Consider the following 16,995-nt stretch of genomic DNA (forward strand, 5'->3'; position numbering starts at 1 on the left):
AGCATAGAGCCAATGCTCAGAACTTCAGATATAAAAATGATACACGCATACGAATAGGTTGAATACATGCAGCAGAACATAACCTTTGCAAAGATACATTACATGGCATATTTTTATAAAGCGTTATGGGGTGCAACATCACAGTTTTTCTAAAAGCTCTGCCCTAGGAATTATTTTGGGGAAGTTTTGTGGCTTGTGTTATACAGGAGGTCAGCTGAGATGATCACAGTGGTCACTTCTGGTCTTGGAACATATCCCTCTATTACTGGCGCCTACTGGGGGTTTGCACAGCACTCAGCACAGGGGATCCAATCTGATACGAAGCCTCCTGTGGCTACTGTCATACACATAATAGTAATAGAGCAGTTGGCGAGTAAATCCACCCAATCCTGCTCTCCTTGTTCTCCCAAAGGTTCCCACTGAAGCCAACAGGGGGCTTCGAAGGGATGGAGAAAGTCAGTTTGGGCTCATTATTTGGCACCCTATTTTACTATTTCAGAAGACACATTGACAGGAATCAACTTGGTGAGGAAAGATTCAGACTGGCTCCATTCAACAATCATCATTGCACGATACTACATTTGCTGTGTGGAGGAAGCAACGGCTGCTAGTCCAGTATTGAACGTCTCCTATCGGGCCATTTAATCAGCTCCAGTTGTGACCGCTTCAGCATAAAAATCTCAGTGGAAACTGCTGGAATGTGGAGAGTGGGAAGGAGGTGCTGACATGCCGGAGGCAAAGAACTTTATTTGCTCTAGGCTCTATGGTTATTGCATATAAAAGGCTTAAAGGAACTGAAATACTAAAGGAGAGGAGAAGGTCAGAAGACAAGTGGAGCTGCCATTGCAGAGACCAGCACTAGACATGGGGAGAGCTGCTCTGAAAACTCTCCTCTCTTTACTCTGTCTAGCAGCAACGGTTTGTCAGGCTCAGGACACCTGCCCAGGTGAGTGAAAGACAATCCTGTTCCCAACAGCGTTTCATACTGTGGCTCTTGCCAACCTGGAGAACTAGGAACTGTTTAGGAATGTTCGTTGTCCTACATGTCTATAAAGTGCTTTGATTGTTCATGGTGCTTTTAAAAAAATAAGAAGAACAGCTTCTTTGTTCAAAATTCCTTTGTCGAAATTAATTTATACTGCAGGAGTGTACAACACAGACTAGAGGTGTTCAGAAATCAGACACAGTTTTCACAGACCATGTTGTGAAAATGTTGTCTCTTGTCTTCATTGAGAGTCTTCAAAATTTGACTTGACCTCTTCTCCCTCATGCTCATTTACTATCTCCTAACCTCCCTATGTTGCTGCTGGAATCTCTCTGTCTAAAGCTCCCATCTCCTTTGCATATTGGGGCCAAAGCCTTTCTAATCTGGCGACTGACTGACCCACACAGGCAGATGAGCTAAATTCTGGATAATAAAATCTCAATCTTCAAAGCTCAGAGTGAGCCTATGATTTCAGATCCCTCTGCTTTTTAAAATTCACCTTTACCAAATTAAGATGATTATTTGTAAAATCGCAACTGTTGTGTACATATCACTGCAAATCCACTATACAATTCTTTCCATGTCAACACATTCATTTCTGTGCTTTGGGTTGAGAATCCAGCAGCATTTGAAGGTTTTATTTAGTTCATCATGAAATCCTGTGATCCTAATGCAAGATTTAGTCAAATTTGTGGAGACCTCATTCAGGCAAATGGTCTCTTTGAAGGAAATGGGTGGTTTGCTAAACAAGGATTGAATACAGGCTTTGCCACCTTATGCATAAATTAATGTATTATTTCAGAGCAGTACTGCTTTCACGGTTCATCTCCTTACATTCATGATCATTTTAAAAATCATTTACTATGTACAATTTATGCCCAAATGTTCCAGATTAGGAGGTAGAGTTCCTATATAACAGGTAATATTGCCCATGTCCACATTTTGTTTACCTCAAAATTTTTCACAACAATAGAGCTCAATGGAGTTGACCGGTATGTCCCTATTTTTCTCCACTGATGTCCCTATAAATAATTTTAAATCTCACAATGTGTACAATATAGAGAGGGGACTGTTAGGTTAAAAAACGTATTTAGTTCTTTAAAATGTATTACCTGAGCTTGTAAGAACAACTGTTTTTAAAATTATGTTACTTTTGCTCAATTTCTTCACTAAGTGGCAGGTATTTGTTTTTCCTCTGCATTTCAGTCCACTTTTGTTTCTCTGTAGGTAGTTTCGTTAAAAGATTCTCATGAACTGACACAATGCTGCAATAGTCGGGTTGCAAACACTGCAGAGGGATGTGCACATCAAAATTAAGTCTGAAGTGATTTCTTTTAATACAAATATTAAATAACTTCTTTTTAACTTTTGTTTCCACTATAACTTAAAACAAAGACTAATAGTAATAACTCCCAACTTTTAATATTAGGGTATTGTCTCTGAAATGCATAAAACTGAAGAAAATGTTGGATTTATCATGAATAGAGAAGAGAAAATCAAGGAACTATCTAGGCTTTCATTTGCTGGGTTTATCCCTCTGGATTTCTGCAGCTTGTTTCCGATCCTGAGAAGCTAACAGTCATTGATTATGGGTTCATTTCTTTCCCCAGAGGTGAGCTTAGTGGGTTTCAACAGTATCGATAAACTCTCCATTCTCAGAGGCAGCCCTGGAATTCCAGGTACCACAGGGCCCAGAGGAGAACCAGGAAATGCAGGAATGAAAGGTACGTTCTCAGGCACTGAATGGGAATCAGGCATGGCTGGTGCTGATGTAAATGGGAATTACTTTTGTAATATGTTCAGAATTTGGAGATTCCCCTCAACCCTGATATGAGGAAACTCACATGGCACATGACTTCATATGACTCACATAGGCCTCCATTGCAAGAGACCATGCTAGGGGATCCTGATGTGAGGTCAGGGACTCAGCGAGCCAGATGCAGATACAGGATTTGAATTTTGACACGGATGGGTTACTGTAATTCCAGTTTGGGGTGGTAGGTGGTAATTATGTACTGAGTATTTACGCTGCCCTGGAAAATATTCAGTCAGTTTTCTGTGTTTGCAGGAGAACGGGGACCTCCGGGGATCCCCGGAAAGGTGGGAAAAACTGGCCCAAAAGGTAAAGTAACAAAGGGCAGAGAACTGTGTTTTCCTATAGGTGACCTGAGAGTAGGAAATACGTTTTTAATCAAATATCAATTAGACCTAGTGTGGTGTTTAGACGTTGCTTGTAATTATTAGAATTGGGAGCACTGGCTGTTGGGAGTCTGAAAGAACAGGAAACAGGAAGGAGGGGGAAGGAGTTGAGAGGCTGGGAGAGAGCTACCGAGGGTGCAACAGCAGCTTGGTAAAGAGGTTTCCACTTTGAAAATAAAGTCCTGTTGAAGCTTGTTAGTACCTTGCCTGGTTGATACAACATTTTGGCAATGAGAATGGATCTTCTGCCTCTGAACCCACCTGCACCCTTTCTGCAAAGCCCAGGTGAACCTCCAATTGATTTTACTACCTGGATCCATATATTTGAGACTTATCTGCTTGCAATCAGTGCTACAGAGATTTCTGAAGTAGGAAAGCGTGCTCTGCTAATCCACTGCCTTGGAGCAGAAGGGCAGCGTATATTTTACACCTTTCCCCTTGCAGTTGATAAAGATGAGACAGCACTCACTGAATTAAAGAATTTTTTTGGTGCCAAAAGTGAATGTAGTAGCTAATTGCTACAGATTTTGCCAGCGTGAGTGGAAACAAGGGGAAACTACAATGCAGTATATTGCTTCCCTGAGGAGTCTGATTGTAATTTGTGACTTTGGGAATATGGCAGATGAGATGATTAGAGACCAGCTCATTGAGAAAACAACCATGCTTCGTGTAAGAGAACACTTATTTCTAGAACCACAACTTACACTAGAAAAAGCAATAACCATTGCTACTCAGATTGAGTCAGCTACAGCTGAAGCCAAAATAATGAGCATGGATACAGGAGCCACAGTCCAGGCTGTGACTCCTTTGTTGAAAAGTTCCCTACCACTGCAGACACACAATTGCAAGAGGAAAACTAATGAAAAACCACCACATCAGAAAATTCAAAATACAGTAAAAGCATGCTTGCTTGTTAGTACCTTGCCCGGTTGATACAACACCTAGTTATAAAACATCAATTACTATAATATGTGGGCTCCAAAACCACCATAACTTCCCTTTACTCTTGTCAAGGTTCCTTCCCCACTCTGAATTCTAGGGTACAGATGTGGGGACCTGCATGAAAACCCCCCTAAGCTTATTTTTACCAGCTTAGGTTAAAACTTCCCCAAGGTACAAACTATTTTACCTTTTGCCCCTGGACTTTATTGCTGCCACCACCAAGCATCTAACAAATATATAACAGGGAAAGAGCCCGATTGGAAATGTCTTTCCCCCAAAAATCCTCCCAAACCCTGCACCCCCTTTCCTGGGGAAGGCTTGATAAAAATCCTCATCAATTTGCATAGGTGAACACAGACCCAAACCCTTGGATCTTAAGAACATTGAAAAAGCAATCAGGTTCTGAAAAGAAGAATTTTAATTGAAGAAAAAGTAAAAGAATCACCTCTGTAAAATCAGGATGGTAAATACCTTACAGGGTAATCAGATTCAAAACATAGAGAATCCCTCTAGGCAAAACCTTAAGTTACAAAAAGACACAAAAACAAGAATCTACATTCCATTCAGCACAGATTATTTTATCAGCCATTTAAACAAAACAGAATCTAATGCATATCTAGCTAGATTGCTTATTAGCCCTTTACAGGAGTTCTGACCTGCATTCCTGTTCTGTTCCTGGCAAAAGCCTCCCACAGACAGAGAGAACCTTTGTTTCTCCGCCGCCCCCTCCGGCTTTGAAAATATCTTGTCTCCTCATTGGTCATTTTGGTCAGGTGCCAGCGAGGTTGTCCTAACTTCTTAACCCTTTACAGGTGAAAGGGTTTTTCCTCTGGCCAGAAGGGATTTAAAGGTGTTTACCCTTCCCTTTATATTTATGACAACTCTATATTTGACAAAAAAGGGTTTATTGTTGCAACAGAACTTCAGTTCTGATCCACTGTCAAGCTCTCACTATCTCTGATCAGTCTTTGCTCTCTTATTTTTTGTTCAATCAGGAGAAAGAGGTCCTGCTGGCCGCCCTGGAGCGAAAGGTGAGAGACCTCAGATGATTCTTCTCACTGCAGAGCAGGGCACTTTTTGGTGCTATTCATGGTGATAGAGGAATTGGGAGCAACAATACCCCCATTGTACAATTTTTCCTTTCAGCTCCTTGCCAAACAAAAAAAGCTGAAATGAAACTGGTTCCGGTTAGACAAAAATGTCCCCTTTTTGTTTTTGTTTAATAGCCAAATGACAAAACACAGCATTGTTCCAAAACGAAGAGTTGGAACATTTCAAAATTGTGAATAAAATTTCACCGAGCTCTAATTATAATGTCTGATCTGTCATGAGATCCAATGCAGTCACAGGAAATAGATCTCAACTGCAGTGTAGACATAGCCTAAGCCTATTTCATTTCAGCCAATGCAGAAGACAAGATAAGATAAATGCAGTTCTGCCAACCCCAAATCTTTGAAAAACTTAAAGTTAGGTTCATCAAAAATCCGGAGACTGGTTTTAGAATCATGAGATTATGTAAAAATAATAGATCTGGTGTTCTTTTTATTTGCCTTCTGCTTTCGAGTATTTAGAGAGCACGGGGGTCACATTTTGAAGCTTTTGCCATAGCTTTGAGGGCTAGAAACTTACTTTTTCTTTAAGACCAAAGGCTGAAATCATGTCACATCCACTGGACCTGAGGAGCTGGGGCTTTAAGGAAAACAATAATTATCTTGAGACTCATGACCAAATCCTGAGAGTTGGCAACATACATCACTTAATTCCCACGAAACGCCAACTTTAACAGATTGTGCGGAGTGTAGCTGGTACACAGGCCTTGAACTAGCCCCTCCACACAATGAAACCCAAGCGATTGCTGTAGTGAGATGGTGAATTATGGAGGTGACCTCCAGGTAAAACAAGGATTTTATTCTGAGTTCTTTTTTTAGGAGATAAAGGAGCCCCGGGAGCTACAGGAGCCCCTGGAACACCTGGTGAGATCCTCTGCACTCTCCTTTATACTGAACACATCATTTCAGTTCTATTTTTGCAGCACTAAATATTAAGAGGCTGAAGAAGCTTGTTTCTTGAATAAAGAAAAGGAGTTCTTGTGGCACCTTAGAGACTAACCAATTTATTTGAGCATAAGCTTTCGTGAGCTACAGCTCACTTCATTGGATATTCATCTTGAATAGTTACCATGTTCACAATATCAAGCTCATTGATCCTCCTGTCAGATTTCGGCTCTATAAAGAGAGAAATAGCTGTGCCTATAAAAACAGGTGGCCATCCATGTGTTGTAACATCCGGAACAACACTAGCCAGATGACCTTTGGTATGAGAGAGAACAGCTGAAATGTAAGTGAAATCTGTAGATCTGGAGGTGTATCCTAGAGAAGGTTACTTTCTCCTACCCCTCCTTATATTTCCCACATAGCGGGAGTGGGGAGTATGAATCACAAGAAATGGATCCTATTTATATGTCTAGTTAAAGGAATGACCCTTTTTCCACCAGTACTTTATTTAACTGTTATTCTCCCGTTGTCACCTGGAATTTTTTTTTTTTTGAAAAAAATATTGAGTCAAGTTCACAGCTAGCGTAAGCACATGCAACTCCCCTGGCTTTGTGGGCATTGCTCCTATGAACTGACCAGCAATTAACTTCGTCTATTAAGAACCAACTCTTAACCCTGCAAGTAGGAGCCTCATGAGAGGGTTATAAAATAGCATTAGCTACCTAATGAGAGCTATCTTGATGGTTCAGGCTGGAAGGCTCAGATCAGAGACGTTTGTGAATCCATTAGCACGTGGATTTTCAAAATTAAAAACCTGTCTAGTGCATTTTCAAGATAACGAGTACTTTGCTAACCCAGCTGTCACTGTTGGCCGATTACATAGTTTAAAACACAGTGGAACATTTTCTGGTTCCATTTCACTTTCTACTGTGTTTATTTTCATGACCAGTGGAGGAAGACCTGGAAGACAGAAAGTGTAAGAAAGGTGAGTTTCTTATGATCACTAAATGTCATCTCATTCCATCCAGAGACCCAAACATCAAAACCCATTAGAGATAGACAAATTGCAAAAAAATACGTCTGTGATTTACCCCATTTGCTGTTCTCAAACTATCAGCAAGGAGACTTTGATCTTTTAAAATGAAGGTGTTTTGCTGTTAGCAATTGGCCAGTGAATCTTTTGTGGAAATACATTTCAGCCGATGGGTTCACTTGCAAACTGTTTGATGTGAGTATTCCTGTGAGTATCTGTTATCACATGATAACTGGGAGCCCTTCTGACTCACAGAGAGATTTCAAAATGCTGCATGGGCACTTGGAGTACAAATCTTCACGCACATTTCAATTTCCATGAGTTTTTAAGATGCTTTGAGCCAATCCTCTGTTCAGGTTGATCTGTTCTCACACAGAACAGATGGGGTTAGGCAGGTGGCTGCATCTTTTTTTCTCTCAAACAAAGTTAATACAAACCAGACTGGCACACTGGAGTCTAAATCATTTGGTTTGCTAACTACAGAGAGCATGAAAAGCCTCGCTAGGTATGTACACTGCTGCGTTAGGTTTCCAAAGATAGTGTATGGTCCCTCTGAGTTCTATTTAAAGGGAAACTACCCAATTCCCAAACAGTACAGTGGGGAGGACAGGAGGTGGTGGCTCAAAGATTATTTTCGAGTTACCTGATTCTGCAATTGATCTGGCCTTCAGTGCAATGTAAAGCAGCCCATGAATCCCTGCTCCAAGGAGAGTTATACAACCAATTTACATATTTCAATTCCTCTTTCCACCAGGAGCAAAGAACTGCAAGGAGCTGTTAGCTAGAGGAATCCACATGAGCGGCTGGTACACCATCTACCCTAGTGACTGTAAAGGCATGACCGTGCTGTGTGACATGCACACAGATGGCGGAGGATGGATTGTAAGAACAGAGCATAATGAAGCTCATTGGACGTTTTTTCTTGAACAACAAACAGTTTACTGTCCCAAGAATGGGAGGTGGCCCTTAGCCAGTGGGTTGCAGCTAGGAGAAAAGCATGAGGACAGAAGCTCTGAAGTTGTTACCTCGCCATGATTAGCTGAAATAAAAACACAAACACTTCCTGAGCCCTTCTAATCCTCCCTAGTCCTTGGTTGTGGAAATAACTTGCTTGTGAACACAATGGGTTTCAAAGAAGGAACCTGGAGCTTTAGAGTCTAAAAGACCCCGTCTGAGGGGACATTTGTCACTGCTCTGACACAGGTTTCCCTTCTCCTGGTTATTCTCTGCCCGGCTCTGAGAGCCTCCTCAATAGCTGCCCAGACTCCGGAACGAGAATTCCTTCTTCCTTCCCCTTCTGGTGCATTAGCTGCTCTGTCGCTCCAGCAACCTCTGAGTACGAGTGGAGGAGTGTTCTAGGGAGCTGAGGAGATGAGGGGTTTGAACCCTGTATACTCATCACATTTAAACCTTCCAATTTATTATTATGCTTATTTATATCCCAGTCGTGCCTAGAGAATCCGATGAAGATCAGGGTCCCATTGCGCTGGGTGCTGAACACCCATACTGAGAGACAGCCCCCATCCTTTGCAGCTCACAGTCTCCATAGACAAGGCAGACAAAGGGCCAGACAGAAAGCAGAGGTGCTGTGACTTTCTCAAGTGGCACAACTGGGTATAGATCTCAGGCCTCCTGACTGCCAGTCCAGTGCTGTAGATTTCGGACCATGTGATCCTTTAACCTAGTGCTGTTGCTGCCAAGATTTAATACGATCCTCTGGGACAAGCCTCCCTCTGCGATAGTCACCTGAGGCTGAAATGAATCTGACCATGTTAAATCTCATCCAATGATTTACATCTCAGAGTTTCTGGTCTTCTGCTCTAGTAGGATGGAAAACAACGTGGGATTTCCCAGCTGAGAACCTCCTGTTTCCCTGCAGGTGTTCCAGAGACGGGTGGATGGCTCTGTGGATTTTTACCGTGACTGGAATACATACAAAAGAGGTTTTGGCAGCCAGCTGTCAGAGTTCTGGCTGGGAAATGACAACATCCACCTGCTGACATCCCTTGGTAAAGACATCACTGATGCATTCTTTTCCTTACAACAAATTTCTCCACCAAGTTTTGTTCCCACACTTTAGCCACGGACACAGGGTATAGAGTTGTACTATCGGTAGAGGTAACACTTCCGCTGCAGACACCCCTTCCTGTTCCTTACAGCCCAGTCCTGCCACACAGAGCTATTGAAACCAGTAATGCTGTTGTAGATGGGCTGGATCCAGTCATAATTCCTGGAGCAGCATTTTGTCCTCGGGTGGTTCGCCCACAATACAGCAATAAGGGATACTGCAGCCTGGATGAGGTCATCGATTCTGAACTACCTTCGCAAAGCATAACATGGAGCAGGTTTTTAATAGGGAGGTCAGGTTGGTGGATGGAAATTGAATTGATAAAGGTCAATATGAAGATATGGGCTTGATGCAAGAACCAGAGGGTAAAATTCTGTGATGTGTGTGATACAGGGAATTCAAACTAGATGATCATAATGGTCCCAACATAATGGAGCCTGATTTGTGTGTGGAGCCTTTTGGGGCTTCTGCAATAAAAACATTCAATAACAGTAATAAACACTAATGGAAGGTGCTGAACATTTTGGTTTCAAATTGTTTCTAAAGGTCCAAATGAGCTTCGTGTCGATCTCAGAGATTTTGACAACAAGTATGAATTTGCTATATTCTCATCATTCAAAGTTACCGGGGAGACTGAGACATACAGGCTGATCATTGGACCCTTTGTGAATGGTACTGCAGGTAGGTTCTGAGCTCATTCTTTACCCTTTGTGGCAGATGGAAAAATGTAAAGTAAAAGTGATGCAGAATATTCAATGGCAGAAGCAAAAGGCGAGGTAATCTGTGGAGGTGATGTCTGTCAAGAAACATCAGTTATTCTCCTTCTGAACTATTAGAGGAGAAACAGAAGGTCTAGTGACAACAAAACATATAGTATAATAGGGATATCCTGCCTAGTGAAGGACTGAAAGCAAAATAACGAGCAGAGGTAGGCACAGCTACTGCTGGTCGCTTTCCTAAGTTAGATCTTAATGCCCCATAGAAATATCTGAATTAAACTAAGTAGGCACACCAGGATTGGTACAAGTCACTGGGTGGGTAGATATGCCCCATTTCATGCAAAGAGAATATTCCTGTCTCATGGATACCAGAGACAGGAATATTCTGTGGCATGCAGAGTCTGCTACACACCACTGCAGGATTGCTTAGGCACACTCACAAGCCCAGTAGGGAGAAGGGCTTTTAAGTAGGTTTAAAAGAGGCAGGGAACAAAAGCCAACAGCTAAGCATAAAAAAGGGCTGCCTTAACAGAGGGCTAGATTTTTTGGGGGAGGGGACATGTAGGGTCAGAGGAGAAAGAAGTGGGTAATCAATTGAGGAATATATTCAACATCTCAGATACCTATACGTAAATACCACGCGGATGGGGAATAAACTGGAAGGATTAGTATAACTGTAAATTTACTACTTAAGTGGCATCACAGAAACTTGGTGGGATGAGTCTCATTACTGGCATATTGGTATAGTGGGGTATAGCTTGTTTAGGAGGGACAGGCAAGGTAAAAAGGGAGAACGTGTTGAATTATACAGCAAGAATATATACACTTGTTCTCTGCTGCAGGAGTAGACGAGAGGCAGATCAACTGACAGTCTCTGGGCAAAGAAAAAAGGATAATAAATAGAAGTGACCTTTTGGTATGGGTGTACTATAGTAATGGGGGACTTTAACTACCCAGACATTTGTTGGAAAAGGGATAAAGAAAAAACACAAGTTCTGATATGTCCTTGGAATGTATTGCAGACACCGTTTTGTAGAGGAAGTAACCGGGAGGGCGGGGGTAGAAAGGGGAGTGCCAGCCATTTTAGACTTAATTCTGACCAACAGGGAGGAAATGGTAGCAAATCTGAAGGTGGAAGACAATTTGGGTGAAAGTGTTCATGAAATCACAGATGTCTTTATTCTAAGGAAAGGAAGGAGTGGAAACATGGACAAAGTGCGAAGGAGAAGTACAAAAGAGTAGCATACCCATGTAGGGACAAAATCAGAAAGATTAAGGCACAAAATAAGTTACACCTAGGAAGGAAAAGAAAAAGCCATAAGAAGAGGTTCTTAACATATATTAGCAGCAAGAGAAAGATGAAAGAACGTGTAGTTCCTTACTTAGCAGGAATGGAGAGCTAATAACTGAGGACATCAAGAAGGCGGAGGTGTTTCATGACTAGTGTGTTTCAATCTTTACTAAAAAGGTTACTGGTAATGACATACTTAACACACTATTAACAACAAGGGGGAAGGAATGCAAGCCCAAATACGGGGGAAAGGTTAAACAATATTTAGATAAGTTAGATGTATTCAAGTCAGGAGGGCCTGGCTAAACTCTTGCTAAGGGACTAAAAGAGCTAGCTGAAACAATCTCAGAACCATGAATAATTTTCTGGAGAACTCCTGCAGGATGTGTCAATGTCCCAGAGCACTGGAGAAGGGCAAACATAGTACCTATCTTTAAAAGGGGGAACAAACAGGACCCAGGGAACTGTAGGCCAGTCAGCCTAACTTTGACACCTGGAAAGACACTCACTCAAATTATTAAACAATCAGTTTGTAAACACCTAGAGGACAATTGGATTAATTAGCAATAACCACCATGGATTTCTCATGAACTAATCATGTCAAACCAACCTAATTTCCTTCTTTGACAGGGTTATTGGCTTAGTGGATAAGGGGAAAGCAGTAGACATGATATATTTTGATTTTAGTAAGACTTTTGACAAAATCCCATGTGGCATTCTCAAAATGCAAACGAGGGAAATGCAGTCTGGATGAAATTACCATAAGGTGGGTGCATAACTGTTTGAAAGACTATACTCAAAGAGTAGTTATCAATGGTTTGCTGTCAAACTGGGAGGTTCTAATGGGGTTTTGCAGCGGTCAGTCCTGGGTCTGGTAGAAGTCAATATTTTCATTAATGAGTTGGATAATTGAGTGGAGGATATGCTTATAAAATTTGCAGATGGCACCAAGCTGGGAGGGGTTGCAAGCACTTTGGAGGACAGAATTAGAATGCAAAATGATCCTGGCAAATTGAAGAATTGGTCTAAATTCAACAAGATAAAATTCAGTAAAGACAAGTGAATCACTTTTCACTTAGGAAGGACAAATCAAATGCACAACAATGTGATGCAGTTGCACAAAAAGCTAATACCATTCTGGGGTGTATTTACAAGAGCGTGGCATGTAAGAAACAGTAGGTAATTGTCCTGCTCTCCTCAGCACTGGTGAGGCCTCAGCCAGAGAACAGTGTCCAATTCTGGGCACCTCACCTTAGGAAAGATGTGGACAAACTGAAGAGAGTTCAGAGGAGAGCAACAAAAATGATAAAAGGTTTAGAATACGTGACCTAAGAGGAAAAGTTAAAAAACTGGTGATGTGTAGTCTTGAGAAAACAAGACTGCGGGGGGGAATCTGGAAACAATCTTTAAATACATTAAGAGCTGTTATAAAGAGGACTGTGATCAATTTTTCTCTATGTCCACTGAAGGTAGGACAAGAAGTGACCAGCTTAATCTATGATAAGGAGATCTAAGTTAGATATTAGATATACATTTCTAAGTATAAGGGTAATTAAGCTCTGGAATAAGCTTCCAACAGAGGTTGTGAAATCCGCATCACTGGAAGTTTTAAAGAACAGGTTGGGCAAACACCTCTCAGGGATGGTCTAGATTTACTTGGGGCTGCCTCAGCCTAGGGGGTTGCACTAGATGACTTCTCAAGGTCCCTTCCAGCCCGACATTTCTATGATTCTGCTATTCTATGATCCTGAATCCTCAGCAGGCTCCGGGCTAAGCTATTAGTGTTAGGAGCACATTGGGCTCACATTATACCATCACAATGGTGCAAACAGATTTCAGGACACCCAAGGACTGAGCACATTGACTACAATGAGTTACTCCGGATTTATAGTGGTGTAACTGAGCTCAGACTATCATTTTTTGGCATCCTTTCATCTGCGAGAGACAGTGGGAATTGCAGCCTCTGATGTAGATGGTTTGCAATTTCTCATGTGACTGAATAGTCCAATCTGAGATTTGCATGATCTTTGGCAGTTGCTGTACATATATCTATATTAGCCCTGGTCTACACTAGGGGAGGGGATCGATATAAGTTATGCAACTTCAGCTACCTGAATAACATAGCTGAAGTCGATGTACTTAGATTGACTTACCGTGGTGTCTTCACCGCGGTGAGTTGACTGCTGCCACTCCCCTGTTGACTCCGCCTGCATCTCTCGTGGAGCTGGAGCACAGGAGTCGATGGGAGAGTACTGGGGGGTCGATTTATCGCATCTAGACTAGACGCGATAAATCGATCCCCGCTGGATCAATCGCTGCCCGCCGATCCGGCGGGTAGTGTAGACATACCCTTGGTTGGGAACTGCTTGCTTCCTGTGGGCTCTTTTCTCTTCAAGCTGTAGGAACCAGCTCCTCTCTGAGGGAGACGATGGCATCACTTGTTACGATCACTTGTCAAGATTTCCCATTGGTCAGGATCAATTCCAAATTCCTTCATATCTTGCTTGCATGTGTCTTTGTAGAGAAGCTTGGGACGTCCTGTTGTTCTTGTTCCCTCTGAGAGCTCCCCGTATCGCTTCTCCTTGGGTATGTGTCCGTCTTCCAACCTACACAGATGGCCCAGCCACTGCAGTCATCTTCGCTTGAGCAGGGCTGTCACACTTGGTAAATTTGCCCTTTGAATTTGCCCACCACACATGAGAGTGCTGAGGACGCAAGCTTGGCACACTAGCATTTTGGTCGTGATGGTCAGCTTTGAGTTGTTCCATGCTCTTTTAGTTAGTCTGCTAAAGGTGTGGCAGCCTTTTCAATGCGAACATTTAGTTCTTCATCCAGTGAGAGGTTGGTGGTCACTGTAGAACTTAAATAGCTGAACCTTTTGGACTGCTTCTAGCTGGTTGGCATTTAAGGTGATTGAAGGATCTTGTGGAACCCTCTGTCCTAATACAACCATTTTCTTGATGCTGATGGTGAGAGCAAATGCCTGACTGGTACTTGAAAGGTGGTCCATGAGTTCTTGTAATAGATCTTCATCATGGGCTATGAGGGCAGCATAATCAGCTAATAGATCTTCCCTGATCAGCACCATTTTGACTTTGGTCTTTGAGTTAAGTCATGACAGGTTGAAGAGTTTCCTATCCAATCCTGTGTGGAGATACACTCAGAATATGGTGAAAAATGTTCCTTACTGGAAATAGAACTGCAATCTCTCTCCTGACCCCAGGGAGATTTCTGCTGGTTGGTGAAGGGAGAAATTTTGTAACCCCACTGCAGAATCGCCAGGCTGGGCTGTGGGAACTGAACTGTAAAAATGTAAAAAATAAACAAGAAGAGAATATCTCACCCACCTTGTCTCTGTAAAAACATGTAATAAATAAACCCAATTGTTTCCGCAGGGGATTCTTTAATGGCACAAAACGGAATGATGTTTTCAACACACGACCGTGACAATGACTGGTCTTCAACTAACTGTGCTGAAATCTCTAAAGGGGCCTGGTGGTACAGGGATTGTCATAGGTCCAACTTGAACGGATTATACCTGAAAGGAGCCCATGAAAGCTATGGGGTAAACTGGATTTCATCCAAAGGGGACAGGTACTCCTACAAGATGGCAGAGATGAAAATCAGGCCCGCGTAGCCAATCAGGGAGGCACCCATAATAATTATACTGAGCTCTTATATAGCAGTTATAGGCCTGTCATAATGAACATTAATCTGAAGATGACACTAAAGATCTTTTCTTTATGCACCAGCCATGAGGGGGCAGACATCATCATAGACACTTACCCAGCGCAGTGCACTAGGACTAGAGCAGGTAAAAAAAGATAAAAATAGTTTTGTGGGGAAAAAATTGAATTTTTCAGTTGTTTTCATTTCAAAAGATTCTAAATTAACTCATTTTTGCTTTTGGCTTTTGTGCATTAAAAAAGTATGATTTTTTTCCTGCCAAACAAAACATTACAACCACATCAGTGATATTTCATGAAAATTTTCATGTTTTTTCAAAAGCTGTTTGTCCACAGAAGAGCCCATAATTCGAGAAATGTGAGCCAGCTCTGTCTAGGTTATGTCTCCTCTTCTGCATGGCTCTGCTGTCTCTTGATTCTATTACCAGAAGCACCACCACAGCTCCTACCACTGCCATGCAATTCTTCCTGTGGTGTTGGGGACTCATTACCCTCAGATGCTGCGTCTGCCTCTGGAGAACCTTCCCCTCTGTCAATAAAGCAAGGGCTGCTCAATGAGTTCCACGTCTCAGATTTGTTTGTACACACAAGACAGTTCAATAACATTAAAGCCCAAATGTGCCTGGCCCTGCATTGTGAACATTGTGGGCAGAGTGCGCCCTGGGCAGAAGGGGACATTATTTGCCTGGCTACCCTGGGGAGTGAAAGAGAGGGGAGCTACCTCTGCCAGCAGCGTTGCAGCTGCAGAAGGGTCATGTCGAAATAGGGTGAGGGTGGAAACAGAAGAGCACTGAGACGATCTCGGGCTAACCCTGCACTAGAAAGTCCCATCGCCCAGCCCATGGCGCCTTGTGAGGCAGAACAGGCCATAATCTCTCCTCGTTATGCTGGTATTATTCCCAGCGGAAGATTTAACAGTCACCAAGGTCAGCAAATGCTGACTGGACCCCAAGTCCCACCCCCTCCCCCCATCTCCCTCTGCCAGTGTTTTTCCCAGGAATTGAAATTAGGAGGGGTGTTCGAATTTACGGGGTGGGAGGGGTCAGGGCCGATGAGGGGTGAGACCGTGAGGGTGAAGGTGGCTCTATGGCACCATAGTAAAAACTGAAAAATATGTTTCATGACCATTTAAATAGATTTAACTCTTGTTTTAAAATCATCACAAAAATTAAATTTGGCTACTCAAGCCTTCTATGAAGCACGAAATCTTCATCCTTCTTGGTTTCTTGTTATAATTTTGCACAACTCTGTTAATGAACATCTTGAATGCAATGCGTTCATCTTTGGTGGCTTCTTATGTGTCCGATACTTCCATTCCTTCAGTTGATATGCTCATTAGATCATTCACAGGATCAGGCAGACGGCGACTTATTTCAGAACACAAAATTCTATTCAACTGAGGCAAAAGAATGCTCAACTGTAGCTGTTGTGACTGGGAGTAACAAGAGATGAATTCCTACTTCTTTCATCCCAGGAAACATTGCACAAAGATTGGGTAGAGCCAGTGGTGATGATAAAAAAGAAGCTGAAGTCAAATCTTCATTTATTCGTCGTATGATATTCCACTCTGTGATCAAATTCTCTATTCTGTCCTGAGCACATGGCAGCCCCATTGCGGGTAGTGCCTCCCTCCACTCAGCTGTCGGTGTTTTAGAGGACAGGGACCTGTAAAAGCTACATAGAGGTTGAGTAGAATCTAGAAGTCGCTGGTGTAGATTTTTAAGAATCAAGTCTGTGTACTTTTTCAGTTGTCTTAACAAACACTTCTTGTCCTCTTCACTTAAGGATTCGATATAAATGCCTTCATTACTCAACTTCTGGACTGAAGTCTTTGCTTCTTCCAGTACTTTTTCAGTGGATAGCTCTCTGATTGACCCAAATGTAGCTTCTATTGCTGGACAAAGATCTACTACTGTTGTAGCAGATGCCTGGATGGCATTGTTTAATGACCCAAGTGGTTTCAACAGTAGACTTACAAGGGAGAGAATGGCAATAGTCTTCTCTGAATGTAGTAGCAAAAGTAATCCACCAGCCTCACTACTTAGATCCATCCATCTTGGTAGACATTTTTCAAAGTG

The 16,995-nt window shown here is 42.3% G+C and overlaps 1 protein-coding gene across 1 annotated transcript; it reads left to right on the forward strand.

Annotated features, from left to right (window-relative positions):
• The first annotated feature begins 561 nt into the window (after positions 1 to 561).
• LOC141999715 (ficolin-1-like) lies at positions 562 to 14,937 on the forward strand. Its single transcript, XM_074973429.1, has 10 exons — positions 562 to 946; positions 2,596 to 2,709; positions 3,054 to 3,107; positions 5,122 to 5,157; positions 6,055 to 6,099; positions 7,070 to 7,105; positions 7,908 to 8,035; positions 9,033 to 9,162; positions 9,768 to 9,902; positions 14,627 to 14,937. Exons 1-10 carry the CDS (start codon positions 865 to 867, stop codon positions 14,866 to 14,868), a joined length of 1,002 nt encoding a protein of 333 aa, XP_074829530.1. The 5' UTR covers positions 562 to 864; the 3' UTR covers positions 14,869 to 14,937.
• Positions 14,938 to 16,995: the final 2,058 nt, after the last annotated feature.

This window comes from Natator depressus, chromosome 16, assembly GCF_965152275.1.
Source record: "Natator depressus isolate rNatDep1 chromosome 16, rNatDep2.hap1, whole genome shotgun sequence".
In the NCBI taxonomy this organism is placed as follows: domain Eukaryota; kingdom Metazoa; phylum Chordata; order Testudines; family Cheloniidae; genus Natator; species Natator depressus.